Source organism: Dasypus novemcinctus, chromosome 3, assembly GCF_030445035.2.
Source record: "Dasypus novemcinctus isolate mDasNov1 chromosome 3, mDasNov1.1.hap2, whole genome shotgun sequence".
Classification (NCBI taxonomy): domain Eukaryota; kingdom Metazoa; phylum Chordata; class Mammalia; order Cingulata; family Dasypodidae; genus Dasypus; species Dasypus novemcinctus.
Window position 1 is genome coordinate 32,528,556 of NC_080675.1, and position 18,433 is coordinate 32,546,988.

At 43.3% G+C, this 18,433-nt stretch overlaps 1 protein-coding gene across 3 annotated transcripts in view; it reads right to left on the reverse strand.

Moving 5' to 3' along the window:
* Nucleotides 1–18,433, reverse strand: part of IFT43 (intraflagellar transport 43) — a 130,451-nt gene that overhangs the window by 37,291 nt on the left and 74,727 nt on the right. For all 3 annotated transcript variants that reach the window (XM_058293059.2, XM_071213788.1, XM_058293057.2), the window contains exon 4: nt 417–449. In XM_058293059.2, the coding sequence (XP_058149042.1) occupies nt 417–449 (33 nt within the window). The remainder of the gene's footprint in view (nt 1–416; nt 450–18,433) is intronic.

An 18,433-nucleotide genomic window follows, 5' to 3' on the forward strand; every position in this document is an offset into this window, starting at 1 on the left:
GTGCAGCCTGTCCAGGAATGGTGCTGCACACACGGAGAGCTGACACACAAGATGATGCAACAAAAAGAAACACAGATTCCCATGCCGCTGACAACAACAGAAGCAAACAAAGAAGAACATGCAGCAAATTTGACACAGAAAATAGACACCTGGGGCAGGGGGAGGAAGAGATATAAATAAAAAATAAATCTTAAAAAAAAAAAAAGCACAAGGTGAGGGATAGAACATGGGCATCAATATCAGAGTCCATCCAGACCTTCAGTTGAGGAAGCAGCATTAATGAGTCAGTATGCATAAGTTCAGATTAACACTATTTTTGAATGCTGTATTCAATACAGGCTGAACAAACAATGACCAACAAGAATGCATTGCTGAAAAGGTCACCATAGGATACAATAATAATACTGGAAACATACTCTTCTATTTCTTCCGAAGTCTTTCTTCCTGACCTGAAAAAAAAAAAAGACAAGCTTTATGAGAACTTACTAGTCTCATGCATGGAGAGGGTGAGTTAGGGAGGGATTTCAACAGGGGCAAATGGGGCAAATTAGTATATCACAAGTGCTTTGTCTGGATTCCTCTTTGTGTGTGTGTGTTTAATTTTATTTAAAAAAATTTTAAAGATACTTAGATTATACAAATGTCACATAAAAAATATAGGGGATTCCCATATGCCTTGTTCCCTCCACCTCTCACATTTTCCCACATTAACAACATCCTTTTTTAGTGAGGTACATTCATTGCAATTGATTAACAAATTTTAAAGCATTGCCAATAAGTCTGGATTAAAGTTTACATTGTAGTTTACACTCTCTCCCACCCAAATCTGTAGGTTATGGCAAGATTTATAATGGCCTGTATCTGCCATTGCAATGTCATTCAGGACAATTCCCAAGTCCCCAAAATGCTCCTATATTATACCTGTTTTTCCCTCTCCCTGCCCTCAGGACCTCCAGTGGCCACTGCCTCCACATCAGTGATATTTCTTCCACTGCTAGAATCACAATAAGTCTATAGTAGAATACCAGTAAGTCTACTCTAGTCCATAGTTCATTCCCCAATCCTGAGGATTCTGGGAGGATGATGTCCACTCCACCTCTAACTGCGAAAGGGCTACAATTCAATGGGGCCAATGGATGGAACTCTCTCGCTTGCAGTGGTAGACTACCTTGGTTCCTTGGTATGATAGATGTTCATCATTTCCTCCTTATTAGTTGTCCAGGGTAAGTCTAATGAACTGGTGAGTAGGTGTTACAACTCTGTTGAGATTCAGGGCCTAGCTGGCATGTGGAAAGCCCAAAGATTTAAGACTCAGGAAGCAGATATGGCTCAAGCAACTGGGCTCCCATCTACCATATGAGAGGTCCAGAGTTCAATACCCAGGGCCTCCTGGTAAAGGCAAGCTGCCCTGGGTGGTGAGCTGGCCCAAGCGGAGTGCTTGCCTGTGCAGAGTGCTGCCTCGCACAGGACTGCTGGCCCACGCAGATAGCTGGCGCAGCAAGATGATGCAACAAAAAGAGACACAGAGGAGAGACAATAAGAGACACGGCGGACCAGGGAGCTGAGGTGGCACAAGAGAATGATTGTCTCTCTCCCACTCCAGAAGATCCCAGGATTGGTTCCTGGAGCCACCTAATGAGAAAACAAGCAGACAGAAGAACGCAGAGTAAATGGACACAGAGAACAGGCAATGGAGAAAGGAGGAGAAATAAATAAATGTTAAAAAAAAAAAAAGATTTTAGTCTTTTGAACATACATCTACCTAGGGAAACTGATCCAACTCTGTCACTCTGTGGAGCATAAATTCCAAAGTAGGGCCTACTGGCAAGGCCCCAAACTCCTAAGCTATCCACCCTGACTATAGTGTCTGGATGTTTCCAGAGTCCTCAGGAGCCCTGCTATTTGGGGTAGTGTCTACTTTGGCAGTCAAAGAGATCCTGCTAAGATGTGTGTAAGCATTACCTCTGGAATGACCTCCCAACTCACCCTGAAGTCTCTTACCCATATAAACTCATTTTAAAAAGTAAGACACCGGGAGAACAAATGGAAGACAATGTTACTGTACATTTAGGACAACAGATCTCTCAGTGATAAAAGGGAAAATGTCAGAACTTTTTAAAAATACTTTTTCATTATTTTTATTAGCCCCAATTTTTATATTTTAAATTTTTTTGTATTTTATTTATTTTTAAAACTATTGTTATTATTTCATTTTCTTATTAATTGTATTATTGGCTTCATTTCTGAAGAAGTTTTGGGTCACAAAAGGGTCACAACTGTGGCAGGGGAGGATCATTGGTGCAGGGTGTCAGAGACGGGGGGTATATAGGAGGAAGTTTACCTGGATATACATATAAGGCATATAAATGTATTCAAATGTTCATGGGGCATTGTCATAGTAAGTAGAGATTCATACAATAATCGAAGGAATATGAAATTCCCATCCTAGGGAGCTTTGCCACATTCTCTAATGGATTCCTATTTATAGACTAAGTCCCAAACCCAGGGTGAGAGAATTACAGACACTACAATGCCTTCTTATAGCAGAGGTTCTTAACCAGGGATCCACAGACCCCTAAGGGGCCCATGGAAAGATTTCAGGGGGTCCACAACCTTGGATTGAAATAAATCAACTTATCTTTATTTTCTCTGAGCTCTAACTAAAACCTAACATTTCCTTCACTTATGAATGCATGCAATAAACAAATTACAGTAAGTATTCACTTCACCTCACTGGCAGAGGGGTCCATGGAACAAAAAAGGTTAAGACCCCCTATCTTATAGCCTCGTTTGGACAAAGTTCAAACTTAAAATCATTGAGTTGAAGAGCAGATTGTCAAGAGAAGCTCAAAACTCAAATGGACAGAGAAGCTACAGTGCCCTCCTTTCTTTCAACAATAATCTGATCAATTTATAGACCAATTTTCTGTGACTGAGGTCCTGGGCGTTATTTAGTGTGTGTTGTAGACTGACTCATGTACCCCAACAAAAGACATATTCTTAATCTCAATCTGCATTTCTGTGGACGTGAACTCATTTGTAAATAGGATCTTTTGAAGATGTTTTAAATTAAGATGTAGCCAAATTGAATCAGGGTGGGTCAGAGAAAGCCACAGGAAGAAGCCACAAGTCAGTGGAAACCATAAAAGTGGATGCACAGAGCTAGAGATCACACGTGACAGAGGCAGAGACGCAAGTCAAGGAAGCACCAAGGACTGCAGCAAGCCAAAGCAGACTACAGGACAAAGCAGGGCCTTGCCCATGCCTTAGTTCTGGATTTCTAGCTTTCAAAACCATGAGATAATAAATGCGTGTTGTTCAAGCCAACCCACTGTGTGGTATTTGTCATAGCAGCTCTGTAAACTAAGACATTGCTGCAGCTTCCCAGAAGTGAAAAGGGATGAACTGGCCATGGGGTTCAAGCTGCAGGCTCGCTGCCCCTCTCAGTCCTCCACATGAAAGCCCAGATGGCTCTCAGTGATGCTGGGCTAATAGTTTCCCTTATGACACTCCCTGAGAATAGTTAAGTCCAGTTTTATACAATATATTTATCTAAGGCAGCAGCTCTCAGACTTTAGTGTACCAAAAAACCACCCCGGAATCTTGTTAGGCATGTAGCTGGCAGGACCTGCCAGCAAGAGATTTCTGAATTAGCTAATCAGGCACTAGGGGGCAGGAATAGGCATTTTAAACAAATTTACAGATAATTCCAATCAAAGTAGGTTCCTACTGACACTCTTAGAAACACTGACCTAAAGATTTCTAAATAAGATTGGAAAAATGTTGATAAGTATTAAAGCTGAGTGTTGTGTACAGGGTGATGATTTTTCTGAATGCCTGAAAATTTCCACAATTTCAAATTAAAAAAAAAAAAAAAAAGAATTCATCTAAGTCAGAAATCTATCACCATGATGAACTGGGACAAAGGGTAGTGACAATGTCACCATGGCCAGGAGGTAGGATTCATGAGAAGGCCCTCAGCAGTGCTGGCACACAAAAAAATCGCCAGTAAGAGATGCAGCAGAGCCAGCCTGCAATTCCTGCAAAATGCAAATAATTCCCCCCAAGAGGATCGTATATTAAGCCCAACTTTAAATAGACTACTTTTCATGTGACTTAGACCTTATCGACCGTACTTTTCTTTTGTAAGTATTTTAGCTGAAGTCAGGGAGGGAGAAGAGAATGGTAAAGTTAGAAGAATGGGATGTAACAATTCTGAGGGGATCTCCCAGGCTGTGGATTTTGACTCTTAAAGGGCAGAGTAAGGAGACTGAGCAACCAGGGATAGGAGGGTGGGTGGGACAGAAAGGGCAGTAGGAGGACACCAAAGACAAACCACAACCAGGTGCCCGGTCATCACCACTGTGGTGGTGCCGGATGATGCAGGTTTCCAGTGCCTATTCTAAACCAAAAGAATCTTAAATGCAGAGCACCTGACAGCAGCCAAAGCCATGCTCTGTCTGTGTGGGAGGATATAAAGTTCTTCTCTGAGTTCATGCCCGTTCCCCAGGACAACTGCCTCAAACTGTCCTTGGAACTCTATATACCCACGACTCAAATGGTTCAACTCATTTGTCTCCAGTGGGAGAAGTGGATGAAAACAGGGGTAAGATGAGAATAATGGGATTAAAGGCACATGGAAGATGAGGCCAGGGCTTTCAAGTTGTACCCAGGAGACATAGTCGCCTCTGATTACCCTGTGGACATCTGGCTGAACTATTCCTTTCCTAAGCAATGTGCCCTGGCAAAAGTGGCAGTGCTCTGTCTGCAGGAAGCAACAATGAAAATGTGAATCTTTGGGGGATGGCTAACTAATTGCCATTTATTCACTCAAAATCCAAAAGGCGGATGGCTTCAATATTCAGCCTTGTTGCTGCGGAGCTCACCTCCTGCTCTCCCTGACTTGAGAGGGAGCCCTCTCACATCTCATTTTACTCCGTGGAGGAAGGATTGAGAACAATACGGAGCCCTCAAGGAGAGAGGGCAGGGATGCCCTCAGGGGGTACCCCTTCTCTCTGCCATACGGGTTAGAATAACAGGCTCTGGGGAGATGGAAAGCTTAGTGGGAATCCGGGTGGACCAACACCTGCCTGTGATCTGGGCCACTTCTGGGACTTAGCTAGCCTGCAGAGGAGTGTGGGCTGGACCACACTGCTGTTGTTTATTTTTTGTTTTGTTCTGTTTTAAGATGAATTGGTTGCCAAAATTTGGGAGATTTTGCACAAAAATCCAGATTTCTGAATACTTACAATAAAAAGACTGGCCACACTGGGCCTGCATACCCCAGGTGAACATTAGGTGAGGCTGAGTTGTGGTTGCCCTCCTTACATGAGCATGAACCCAAGTGCCTCCCTGCAGTGCCCGGACACTGTTGTCCAGTCCGAGTTATTCATTACTGAATCTGCATGCTGTTTTCTTACGGTAGAAGTTAGGGGGCAAGTGAAACCTTTCTTAGGAGCCACGCTACTATCAAAAGTGAAGAGGCAAAAGGAAGAGTAAGTGGGAAGCATATTTTAGCACAACTGAGAGGATATTTCTTTGTGGAAGTGTGGGTATGCAAATAGTTACATATGTAGCTCAGGAATATAATTTAAGGTGCCATTCTGAAAGAAACCCTCCATGCTTCCCTTGTCTGGCCCCTAAAGGCACATTACCTTAGTGCAAGGACACAGGACACAGAGCAGCAGTACGGAGCCCAGCAACAACTCAGAGTCCAGGGGCGCCCACAGCTCGGAGAGAGTCCAGTGTAACGACGCAAAGCCCAGGGCAATGTCACAGAGCCAGTGCAACAATATGGAGCCCAGCACAATGGCCCAGGGCCCAGGGCAATGACACGGAGCCCAGTGCAGCAACACAGAGTCCAGCACAACGGCATGGAGCCCAGCACAATGGTGCCTGTCCTGTGCAAGAACACGAGGCCAGTACAAAGACACAGAGCTCAGCACAACAACAAGGAGCCCACTGCGAATACCCAGGACCCAGGGCAGTGACACGGAGCCCAGCACAATGACATGGAGCCCAGTGCAACAACACTGAGGCCAGCAAAATGACACGGAGCCTAGCACAATGACATAGAGCCTGGTGCAATGACAGAGCCTGGCACAATGACACGGAGCCCAGAACAATGACACAGAGCCCAGCACAATGACAAAGAGCCCAGTGTAATGACATGGAGCCCGGCACAATGACACAGAGCCCAGAACAATGATACGGAGCCTAGCACAATGACACGGAGCCCAGTGCAATGACATGGAACCCAGCACAATGACACAAAACCCGGCACAATGACATGGAGCCCGGCACAATGACCTGGAGCTCCACAATAACCTGGAGTCCAGCACAATGACACGGGCTTGGTTCAAAAATATGGAGCCCACTGTGGCACAGCGCCTAGCATGACAGAGCCCAGTGCAATGACAGAGTCTGGTGTAATGGTTTTCAAACTGGTGGTCATGACCCATTCGTGAGTCACGAAATCACTTTTCATGGACCACCCCATCCTCTTTTCTTCTTCTTCCTTAATAGCATGGAATAGAAAAGAGAGTGTACTGCTAAGAGTAAGGATAAATACCACATAAACTTTTTTGTTTTCAGTTTTATACACTCATGCACCCAGGCTTGATATAAAGTGTTTTGCTTTGTTTTTAAATGGTTGGTCACAGGTTAAAAAATTAAAACAAAACACAGTTGTCTACTGCAGTCCACCAGGGAAGATAATCAGAGAAGGACTGGGGGCTGAAGTCCTACCTACCACAGACTATAGGAAAGAATTTGGGGTTCTGGGTCACCTCTTCCTTAGGGATACACTTCTTTCCCAAGTCTGAGGACATTGAGGTTGGTGCTGAGGCCTGTGTGCCCTGGCCCCAGCCCTCCAGCCTGTCACTCCACCACGGCCCACGGGCCTCAAGGGTCTGGGAACCAGACAAATGTCATCACAACACCAGCATCATCTCCTTACACTACATATTTTTCAAGGATTTTCATGACTATTTACACTGGCTCAGTCCAGGCACGTAACCCTGGGAAACAGGGAAACAGGTAAAGCAGGTTTCAGTGACACCATTTTATAGACAGGGACATTGGACACTGTGGTTCACACTTTGCTTGTATCAGAGCTAGTTAGTGGCAATGCAGAACTAGAATCTTTATCTCCTGATTTTTACCCTAGATGCCAAACACATAGCCCCATGCCTTTTTGAAAGCAGATACTGGCTGATTTTCAGGTATCCCAAAGGCACCCAGACATCGGCCTGAGTGAACTGTGCAGGCAGCCCATTTTTGACCTACCATACATAGGGAAAGCAAAAGATGGTACAGATAGAGAACTGGAAGTTGTAGCTCTTAGCAAGTGGCATGCAACGGAATCAGTTTTGCAATGTATGTGCCTGGGCCTTGCCCCAGGACCCAAGGTAGTAATGAGACCCCACCACATATACGAGACTCCTTCCCTAAGCCGTATGTCAGGTATTAGGCTGAACGCTCCAGTCGCTAAAGCAGCAAAATGAAACCTATTTGTCTTGTCCTTCTGAGTTGCCTACTTTCTTCTAACAAAAGTGTTAATGAACATGGACTCAACCTAAGACCTAAGGCTGAGGGGAGAGGAGGAAGAAACAGCCTGAATTGTTCACAGACTGAAACCTCCAATCTGGACTGATCCAGGGTTGGCTCTTGTGAAATTCAGACAGGATTCCACGGTATCAGTAAGAAAAAAAAAAAAAAGGCAAGCAGGAGATGGCTTTAAGATGGCTTGTTCTCTACCTTCTGGCAGGCTCAGAAGTAATTCAGATCCAATTAGAGATGCTTGTTCAATATTCAAAATGTAAAACATACAGGTTGCTGAACCAGCACTTTGAAAAGTTAATTAAATGCCAGGTTTCTTTTTAAGAGCTACTCCATCACTTGCTGATCACTCTGGCCATTTTGCAGAATGAAGCCTAACTCTGGACAATAAGAGTAAATATTCTGCCTTACCTCCTACCTTCTGGGTAAGGACACACCTGGCTTCCTCTTTTCCAGCTCGGAACGTGCTCGGCCTACTCTGTAACTTGGCAAGAGGGAAAATCACAGCCATCTCCAGGGGGTCCTTTCCAAACTGCTAAAATCATGTAGCCCCTGAAGCTGCCACTTTCTTTAGACATTGGGTTCTGAGTTAGAGGACTTAAAAGGGGGTTCAAGGGAGTTGTCTCACTCAGCTACCTTCCTTCAGTTGAACACTCAACCATCCCCCTTCTGATTTTACCCCAGCTTCTCTGTGACATAGGCTTGTTTTCTCCTCCTTGGCTTGAGGCAGCCATCATCAGTTCTCAAGGGAAATCCCATTCCCCAGTTTTAGACTGCCCTTCCATTCTGCTGCCCCAACACTATAAATCTGTCTCAGCAAGGATGATGATGGATTATTAGAATGGTTAACATTTATTGAACTTGTTGGATTCCAGGCACTGTTATTTTATTTATTTAGTATATATAAATACTTTATTAAATATTACCTTAATTATCACATTATCTTATTTTGTTTGCTCCATTTTACAGATGAAGAAACGAGCTCAGAGAGGTAAAGTCACTTGCCTAAGGTCACCAGCTAGAAAACAGTAGGGTCAGAATACAAACCCTGGGCTGCGGATTCCAAAGCCTAGCCCTTAAATTTAACTATTACACAATACAGAGACACATAGGCAGTTCTACACTGGAAATGCTCATGCTGTAGACTGCTTCAAAGACAACTAAGATTTCTTAAGACAAGGACATACTTTTAACTAAGTAGTGTTGCTACTCTGCCAGGCCTGATAATTTGATAGTTAATGTTGGTTTAATTGTTCTTTGTGATTTATTATGTATATTCTATTTACAACATGACAGCTTACACTATGGCAAAATAGAGATCCTGTCTCACTAGTCATTACTCCCTCCATTCACTTTCCTATTCTAATTTCTCTTACTCAATTGCAATCCCTTCCTTTTGACATTGAGAGACCCCACTGACAGTCAAAGGACATGATCTGGTGAGTTGAGGACAAACCTGATCCCCCTGGTGCATCCCATGACTTCAGCCACGTGGGAACACTGTTCAAACTTTGAGCCTCATGGTTGCATTCTGGGACCTACTGTCACGTAAAAAGTCCTTGCCACGAGCACAGCCCGTCTTCTGTCTTTCCTGCTGCATCAGGGAACCCAGTGACCTCATGATCAGGAAATCACACAAAAATACCTGTGTCTTTAGGGCTAGCAAGCTGGTTATTACCCCATCTGCAGGGACACTGCAGGCTTTCTGGGGACAGACCACAAATGAACCTGCTTTCCTCTGTTGCCAGCCATAAGGTCTCAACCGCTGCTTACCCGGGTTGCGTGCTGAAGGGTGAAAGGCAGCTCTAATGTAGACATCATCTCAGTTAAAATGTTTCTCCCGAGTTTAATGGAATACTGCAGAGACCTAAATGGAGATAAAGTGCCACGGCTCAGAGAACAGCCAGGATGCTATCTTTATGCAGCATGACAATGTTCAGTGGTTAATTAGACACCGTTAACCTATTTTAGCAGGGGACATAACTGGGATAAATGGGGGGAAGTGTCCTTGAAGCCTCTTAATATCCACAGCACATATTAGACCCTAGACTCACCTCCCTGCTGAACAACAGAACAGGCTTAAAATAGACCAGAGTGCCGGGCACTCAGATCCTTGCCTGTCCAGTGGCAGGCCCTCTGCTAGGCCGTGCCCAATTGAGCCTGGCCCCTGCCCTGGGGAGGAATGGGAAGGTTTGGGGAAGGAAAAGCTCAAGGTATAGTTAGGAGCTCTCAGGGCCCATGTTACAAGGAAAAAACTCTACAGTCAAGGGCCAAAATCATAAAGAAACACTTGGCAAGGGGAAGAGGAAGAATGAGATACCAACTAAAGCAGAGCCAAAGCGGCCTTGTGGTTTAAAAAGACATCACCCCTCTGGAGGAAAAGAAATCCAAATGCTATTTTCTTGCAAGGTTTCTATCCTCATAATTTTCAAATGTCAATGTCCAAACCAGTTTCACAACTGCTTCCTGACCTCATTGAGGTAGATTTCACCAAGGCATGAGAGAGAGGAGGCCATTTGACCCAGATCATAGAACCTGCCACTAGCAAATCCAAAAACAAGGCTCTACTTAATAAATTGTGTGACCCACCAAACGAGGCTTCACAATGAAAACCAAAATCCAAGGAAAGGAGAAATCTGCCCATGTAGTCTTGGCTACACTGTCCCCTCAGTATCAGGCAGAGAGTGGAGCATCTCTCTGCTTGAGATGCATGCATACCTAAAATACTGACTAAAAGCGAGATACTTCTCAAGAACCGGTTGTCCTTGACTAGTAAACTTCCCTCACTTAAACCTCTCCTGAAACCTGAAGTCCCCACTCTCCTTTCCCTGGTTTCTACTTCTTGCCATTCACGTGTTTAGGGGCCAGGGTATATGTATATGCTTTCTTTTCTCCAGTAAAGTCTAACAAGAATTCCCCAGCACCCAGATTTGGCGCTCTGGGGCTTTAGTCATATTTAGCCCTCACCAGCATAGTTCATCAATAAAGTGTCCAGTGGAAAGATGAAAACCGATGTCCACATCCTCTCTGTAGTCTGCCAAGCCCTATCAATTTGAAGTTGCTGTGAATTACAAGGCATTTCTGGGTGAAGTCTTCCCCCTGGTGGTCAGATTAAAAATAAGTTTTGTTCTGCTCTAAAGATGTAATGTAATAACATGGGGTGGGGGTGGTAGGGTTGAATGGGACCTCATATTTTTTTAATGTAATATTTTTACAAAATCAATTAAAAAAAAAAGAGCAAAAAAAAAGAATAAAGTAACAAAAATTTTAAAGAGGGAAATAAAATCAATATGGAAAGCATATAGGAAGCATATGCATTAAGTTGATTCATATGACACTGACATATCTGTAGATCAGAAATGGTCCAATATTTGATATTATATTGTTTAACCACTTTAATGGGGGTATAGGTATAACTAAGCAATATCCATAAGTGAATTAACATGTTACTTTATTGTGAAATACAAAAAGGAAAATAAACAAGGAAGGATTTTAAGAATTTTTTAGAAAAAAAAAAAACAAAAAACGAGGTAAACAATCCAAAGGGAACTAGTAAATAAAGGAATATTAAACCAAAATAATAAAATTTAATAATTTTCACAGTCATAAAGAGCTTACTCTTTGGAAAAATAATAACTATATTGGAATATAAACTGAAACAGGAAATTTAAACAAAAAAGTAGAAACAAATGTAGGATGAAATAAAGGGAATTTTGCAACATAGAATGATATATTTTTTTAAAGAATATCATGGAAAATACTAAGAAAATAAAATTTAAATCTCCAGTGGAATGAATATATGCAATCAAACCAAAAGTAGAAACCTTGAAAAGAATAATAAGGAAGAGCCATAAAACCTTTCAAAGATGAATATATATCCCCAAAATGAATATCTTCAGTGACTTTAGAGCTATTTTATGCTATATGGAAAGAATATAGACTTATACATAAAAAGTGAGTTAATACAGGCACTGGTGCAAATTTAACTCAGATTTCAATATCCGACCAAAGCTACTGTTAATCTGTAGAAAAGTTAAAGAAAATAGAGACTGAAACTCTTAAATAGATTGAATATTGATCTTAAAGACTATGCACAATTTGAAAAACAATTTATGCCACAATCTTGAATGAAAAGAACATGAACAAATTTCACATGTATGTTTATGCTTATGATTTTATTTTATATTTGCATACCACTGTGATGGACAAAGGTACTCTGCAAAACAAATTGGAAAGAACAGTTTTTAAATTAAAAAAAAAAAGATGTAATAACAAGGAGCATTTATGTATGAGGGGGAAAGGGCTAAAACACATAGTTTTTAATAGCTAAAACCATTATGGGAATATATAAAGTGCATGTATATGACCGATGTCAAGAAAGAAAAAGTGGAAGCGTGTTTAGAACTCTAGATTAAAGTATCTCAAATAACATTATTTTATTCAGTAAACATTTGTTGGGAAACAGACTTTGGCCCAGTGGTTAGGGCGTCCGTCTACCACATGGGAGGTCCGCGGTTCAAGCCCCGGGCCTCCTTGACCCGTGTGGAGCTGGCCCATGCGCAGTGCTGATGCGCGCAAGTAGTGCCGTGCTACACAGGGGTGTCCCCCGCGTAGGGGAGCCCCACGCGCAAGGAGTGCACCCATAAGGAGAGCCGCCCAGCGCGAAGGAGGGAGCAGCCTGCCGAGGAATGGCGCCGCCCACACTTCCCGTGCGGCTGACAACAGAAGCGGACAAAGAAACAAGACGCAGCAAAAAGACACAGAAAACAGACAACCAGGGGAGGGGAGGGGAATTAAATAAATAAATAAATAAATCTTTAAAAAAAAAAACATTTGTTGGTCACTACTTATCTACTAGGGGGTACTGGGGACTGGGGATCTTTTGCTCTGTATTTTATAATCTGAGGGGAGAGAAGGAATGCAATAGAATCATACCAATATCTTATATACCGCAGTGCCAGAAAGATTCCTACCACAATTCAAACCCCAAGCATTTTCTAGATGAGGAAATTGAGAATGCGAGTGGTTAAAGAGACGTACTTAAAGGTCTAAAGCTAGCTGAAGGTGTAGAGCTGCAACTTGAAACCAAAATTCACAATCCCCCATCCACTGGTAGGACTAATATGCTCTAAACTTGACAAGTGAGGGAGGCATAAAAAAACATTAAAGAGCGAACTAGCCATTCTAGTTGGGGGAATTGGGGAAGGCTTCCTGGGAAGATTTGCCAACTGGAAGACAAGTAGCCAGGTAACAGGCAGAAAAGATGCAGGAAGACTTTTTCAGCCGGAGCAAAACACTTTGAAAGTCAGAGGCATGAACAGGCTGAAGCTGGTGTGACTGAAACACACACAAGGCAGTGGATGGAAACGAGTCAGCATCAGAGCTGACTGGGTAAGCAACCAGACTCGGACAAGCATGGCGAGACCAACTCCATGATGACATGCACTGACAATGGCAGGGGTCAGAAGGGCTGGAAGTTAATTTTCACTAGGTTCTTCTTCCTTCTTATAAGCCATTTGAGTCCACAACTGAAGAAGAGGTTTCAATGACTAATATGCTACTAAGATGCAACTCAACTGTGTTCTGCGGTATAAAAGCAGCATAAAGAGGTTAAGTAGAAGAAGTTCTTTTATGCCTACTGCTGGGGAAAAGGATAGGAAGAGGAAAAGCAGCCAGGAAGAACTGCTGTAAGACAGTGTTTCCCAAACTTCTGTCATTTTCATGAATTTTGCTACCATTTTATACTTTCTGTACCTACTAATATTTTCTTTAGATTGATTGCTTTTACCTTAATAAATTTTGTTTTTTAAAAACGTTATATCCTCAATGGAAAGCTAGTATCATCAACCATAGAGAAGGTAACTGTGAAAACATAGTTTAAAAAATAATTTTTTAGGAGGTACCAGGGATTAAAACCAGGACCTCGTACATATGAAGCAAACACTCAACCACTGAGCTACATATACCCACTCCCTAATTTTTCAATTATACCCTAGGCCTAGATATTGATGTTTGCCAAGGGTCTGAGCCTGTGGCTTATTCTATCCTTGTTAAAAAAGAGAATATGCAAAGTTAGGTTAAAGAAATACCAAATGCAAATTGAAACTTTTTCCATTGATATGATCAGAGGGACAGAAAGCAAAATGAAAGGAGAACAGCTTTCTTTGTGACTAATGCCAGTCTGAGAAATCTGATTATAAGGGATGGAGAGTGAACCTAGACAGGATGTGGTTGAGTGAAACAAGTGAAAATCATGCATCCACAAGTCAGGGGGCAGACTCTGACCAGTGTTTCTGTAAACCTTTATTTTAACCCAGTTTCAACAGCTGAATGGAGTGGGTCTTTACTTCTCCTGGAGAGACTTCTCTGTTCTATAATGGAGTAACCTGCAAAGATTTCCTTCTAGTCAATCACCTATTGTTTTCTCTGCCTCTCTTCTACATCTTGTGGTTCCCTAAACAGTCCATAAATACACTGAGACTCTCCCAAGCGATGAGGTGTCCCGACAGTAGGTGCCTCCAGCGGGCCATTTAGAGACACACTTCCAGCTGTATCCAAGGAGTGCAGGGCTGTGAGTGGAGGTCTCCTGGAAGGCTCAGGATCCATTCTGTAACATTCTGGTAAACACAAAACAAGGAGACCCTGGCACTTCCAAACATGGCTTCTTGTATAATGACTGCTTATGAATCAAGGAGAAACCAGCATAGCACAGTCCAGCTCTGGTGGGAGTAGTATGGGTCACAAAGCAAAATCGCTGACAAACCCACTAGATCAGAGAGAAAATTTAGATTATGTGAGGATGCTCTATTTCATGTGCATATTTATACCTAGGTATGCCCAGACTTCATCTTCTGTACCAAATCTGCTTTCAGTTACTTCTCAATAAAAGACTAAAAAGAAGAAAAGGAGGTGTGATGTTCACAGATACGTTTTGTTTTTGAGAGACTGATGCCATCAAAGGGAAAAAGAGGAGACCATTTATGTCGGGAGAATTTTAACCCGTGGCTGGCATCTCTAATCATTCCCTCCTGGCTTTTTGCATCTCACACCGCAAAGCAGCAAAGTGCCCCTTAGCAGAGACTGGCTGGCTCTGGGGATGCAACTTTTTTCCTTGAAAATTTTTTTGTTCAGTAAGATTGCCTCATGTGATCAACATCTCATTTCTATGAGGGTCCCGGAGGATAGCAGTAAAGACAATTGTATTCTAACAGACTTGCTTTGCACAAATAGTATAGTATATAACCTTTCCATGAACTTGAGATAAATGCAGGCAGCTCTCAAGGTTTAAGAATGGGCATGGCTGCAGAATGAGAGGCACATTCTAGTTCACTAATTAGCTGTGTGACCTTGGGCACGGGGCAAGGAGACACTTAAGGACTTTCTCGCTAGAAGATTCTGTAACTCTTGAGTCACTTAATCTCCCCAGGCTCCTTTTCCTCCATCTCTAAACTGAAGGGGCAAGACTTATTCCTCAGGTCTCTCCTCAGCTCTGTGACTGTTTATGGACCCCACCTCTCCCAATCCTGGCTCCCACCCCAATCTAATCCCTGTTACTACTATTTTCTATTTTGACAACCCCCAAGCAACCTCTTCCTGGCAATTGGTCTATCCAAGCCTAAAACTTCAATCAAGACACTCTAGGGAAGTGGACTTGGCCCAGTGGTTAGGGCGTCCGTCTACCACACGGGAGGTCCGCGGTTCAAACCCCGGGCCTCCTTGACCCGTGTGGAGCTGGCCCATGCGCGTGCTGATGCGCACAAGGAGTGCCCTGCCACGCAGGGGTGTTCCCCGCATAGGGGAGCCCCACGCGCAAGGAGTGTGTCCCGTCAGGAGAGCCGCCCAGCGCGAAAAGAAGTGCAGCCTGCCCAGGAATGGCACTGCACACACGGAGAGCTGACACAGCAAGATGACGCAACAAAAAGAAACACAGATTCCCATGCCACTGACAACAACAGAAGCGGACAAAGAAGAACATGCAGCAAATAGACACAGAGAACAGACAACTGGGGTGGGGGGGGGGGAAGGGGAGAGAAATAAAATAAATAAATAAATCTTAAAAAAAAAAAGAAGACATCTATTACAATGGCATATTTGATCCCAAATTCAACAAGGCAGGGGCTAGTGATGGTCTCTAGACCATGGTTCCAGAGTCAGAGTTTCACCATTCACTAGCTGTGAGATCCATGGCAAGTCACTTAAACTTAGCAAAATGGTGACAATAACATACCCTACTTTACAGGATTGTTTTAAGAATCAAATAAGTCAATTCGTGTATTTAGCATGTAGCTGTTACTACTGCCATTATTATCTCATTATCTTTTAAAAATTACTATTACTTTACTATTATTCTCACTCCAGTCTCTACTGCCTATGCTGTGCTGCTTATCCTTGCCCAAGGTGCTGCCTTCCTCCTCAGTCCTGTAACTGAACCCCAGCCCACAGAGGGCTAGGTGTGAGCGTCTAGGTTGCTTCATATTTTTTGCTTCTAGAGACCCATCACTACCCCTGCTTCATTCCTGCTATCCCCTGCTGAACTTGCCTGGCCCATCGCAGCTGGCATGCCCAGCAGCCTGCCCCTGGCTGTGTGCCCTTATCACTTGATCTGCTGACTCCCATCTTCAGACTTCCGTCCCCACAGGAAAGACACGCTGCCCAACTCACAGAGCCTCTCCACCAGCTGGCCACTGGTTTCTACAGCAAAATTAACCTCCAGGTTTCTCAGAGTGTCCTGTTTTTCATCTCCTGTTTTACTTTGTCTACCCACGTAGTTCCCTTTCAACCACTTCTGTTTATCACTGCCTAAAAATATCCTTTCCCTAGCTTTCAAACCCTTTCAGAAGATTTCCCACTTCTGAGAAGCTTCTAGAATTAGATGAAATTGTTGCTGTGCTACTTAGCACGCCTGACCTTCTACGAAACACTGAATTGTCTTTATAGAAAGGAGTATCTCATCCTGTGGTTCTGAATCTTCGCCTGATGGGACTAGACCACAAAAAATAATTGGGTACCTACTCAAAGCTCTCTCCCTTGCCTCTTGACTCAACCCAAATTTTGTTTGGGGTGGCAATGAGCCCAACTAAAAACAAGCAATTCCCCAGCCTCTCTTGCATGGAAAGCATACAGCACACTTGTGACCAATGAGAAAGAGGTAGCAATCCCTCGAGAGAGCATCCCACTCCCTGCCTCCAAAAGGCAAATCCTTACCAAGGAAGCACCCTCTGCCTTCCCCACACATCTGAAGGTGCAGCAGTCATCTTAACCACCGTGAGGCATGAGCCTGATGACAAAGGCCCGCACGCTAAGGGTGGTAGGGCGGAAAGATGGAAAGAACTCTGTCCCTCCCAGCAGTGTGGGGCTGCCACACCAGCCCTGGACTGCTGAGGTCTGGACGTCCTGTTTCCTAAGACCAACTCCTTGCTGTCTATGCCTCTGTCAATGAGGCTTTCTGTTGCTTACAGAGGAATGCAAACCAAATGAAAACAGCACAGTCAGTGGCAGATGAGAAATAAGTCTAGTCAAGAAGGAACACACATTCTATGGAAAAACCAACCTTGCCTAATCATAATTAACCTTAACATAGGGTCTCGGAAGAGAAAGCAATGATTTGAAATGGACACAAAAGGAATGCAATTCTTAGGAGATGAATGAGTCATATCACCAATATCTGCTAAGGAAAAAGGTATCAAACTTGGGGTGTAGGGTGTGGGGAGATGAGCAGACCCTTTCCACAACTTTGCCCAGCCTAAAATGAGAACACCCTGCTATAAGAATGGAAATGAGACAGCCTTTAAAAAGAGGACTCTATATTGGGATGGATGGATTTCTTTTCGTATCTGCAAACACTCTTAGAGTACCATACCAGAAAAATATTCAAAAATGATGTGATAAGATGTCCCTCACACCTTTGGTCACACTCGTCAAAACTCCTGTTGACGCTCTGTTCCCTAAATACTACAGCACATGCCTGGAGTTCAAGGCCCTGTGCCTGGGCCCTTTACCCTGCCAGGCTCGCCACCTACTTCCCTGGAAAAATCCTGGGTTTCAGTTTTCCAGTCTGCTCATTCTAAATATACGGTGGTGCATTCATACCTCCTCGCACCCAACCCCTATGCCTGAAGGTCTGTCCCTGCCTCAATGTTTGTCACCTGCTTCATTTCAAGGCAATAATTCACAGACTAAAATAACTTGTTTCAAGCAGCTGTGTTCAAAATATATTCCAGAAGTTCAAAAACACATACTTTTTGAGTTGTAAAGGGCCTTTGAGACCACTTTGTTTTTATGCTGAAGACAACAAACCCAAAGATTTTTTTGAGCTGGCTGCAAAGGTTACAATGAACCTCCATTCTCCCTCTGCCTCCCAGCTCAATGCTCTGTACATGCGGCCACACCGTCTCACTTGTCTCTTTTCTTAAAATATTGGTGGAAAGAAATCTTGTTCTCCTCTTAACTTTCCAGAGCTAAGGCTACTAAACTTGGAATTTTCCAGAATCATAATAATATCCATGGGCTGAAAGGGGAACTTTGAGATCATCTAGTCCAAAGCCCTCATTTTACAAATGAAGGAATGTCAGCTCAAAGAGGCCCCATGACTTGCTCCAAGGTCACACGGCAAGTGAGTGGCAAAAGGGACTAGAACCCAGGGAGATGCCCTAACTTCTACGGCATGCTAGGGAAAGGGCTGCCCCAAAAGAGGAGGATGACTCAGAAGAGAGATCTAGCTCAAAGTCAGATGCCTGACCATACCTTTTTTCTTATAATTTTTATTATACTTTTTTGATAAAGCTATCATTTACAGAAAAATCATGCAGAAAATAGAGTTTCCATTCACCTTCCCCCCCAGTTTACCCTAACATATATATTTTTAATAATATTT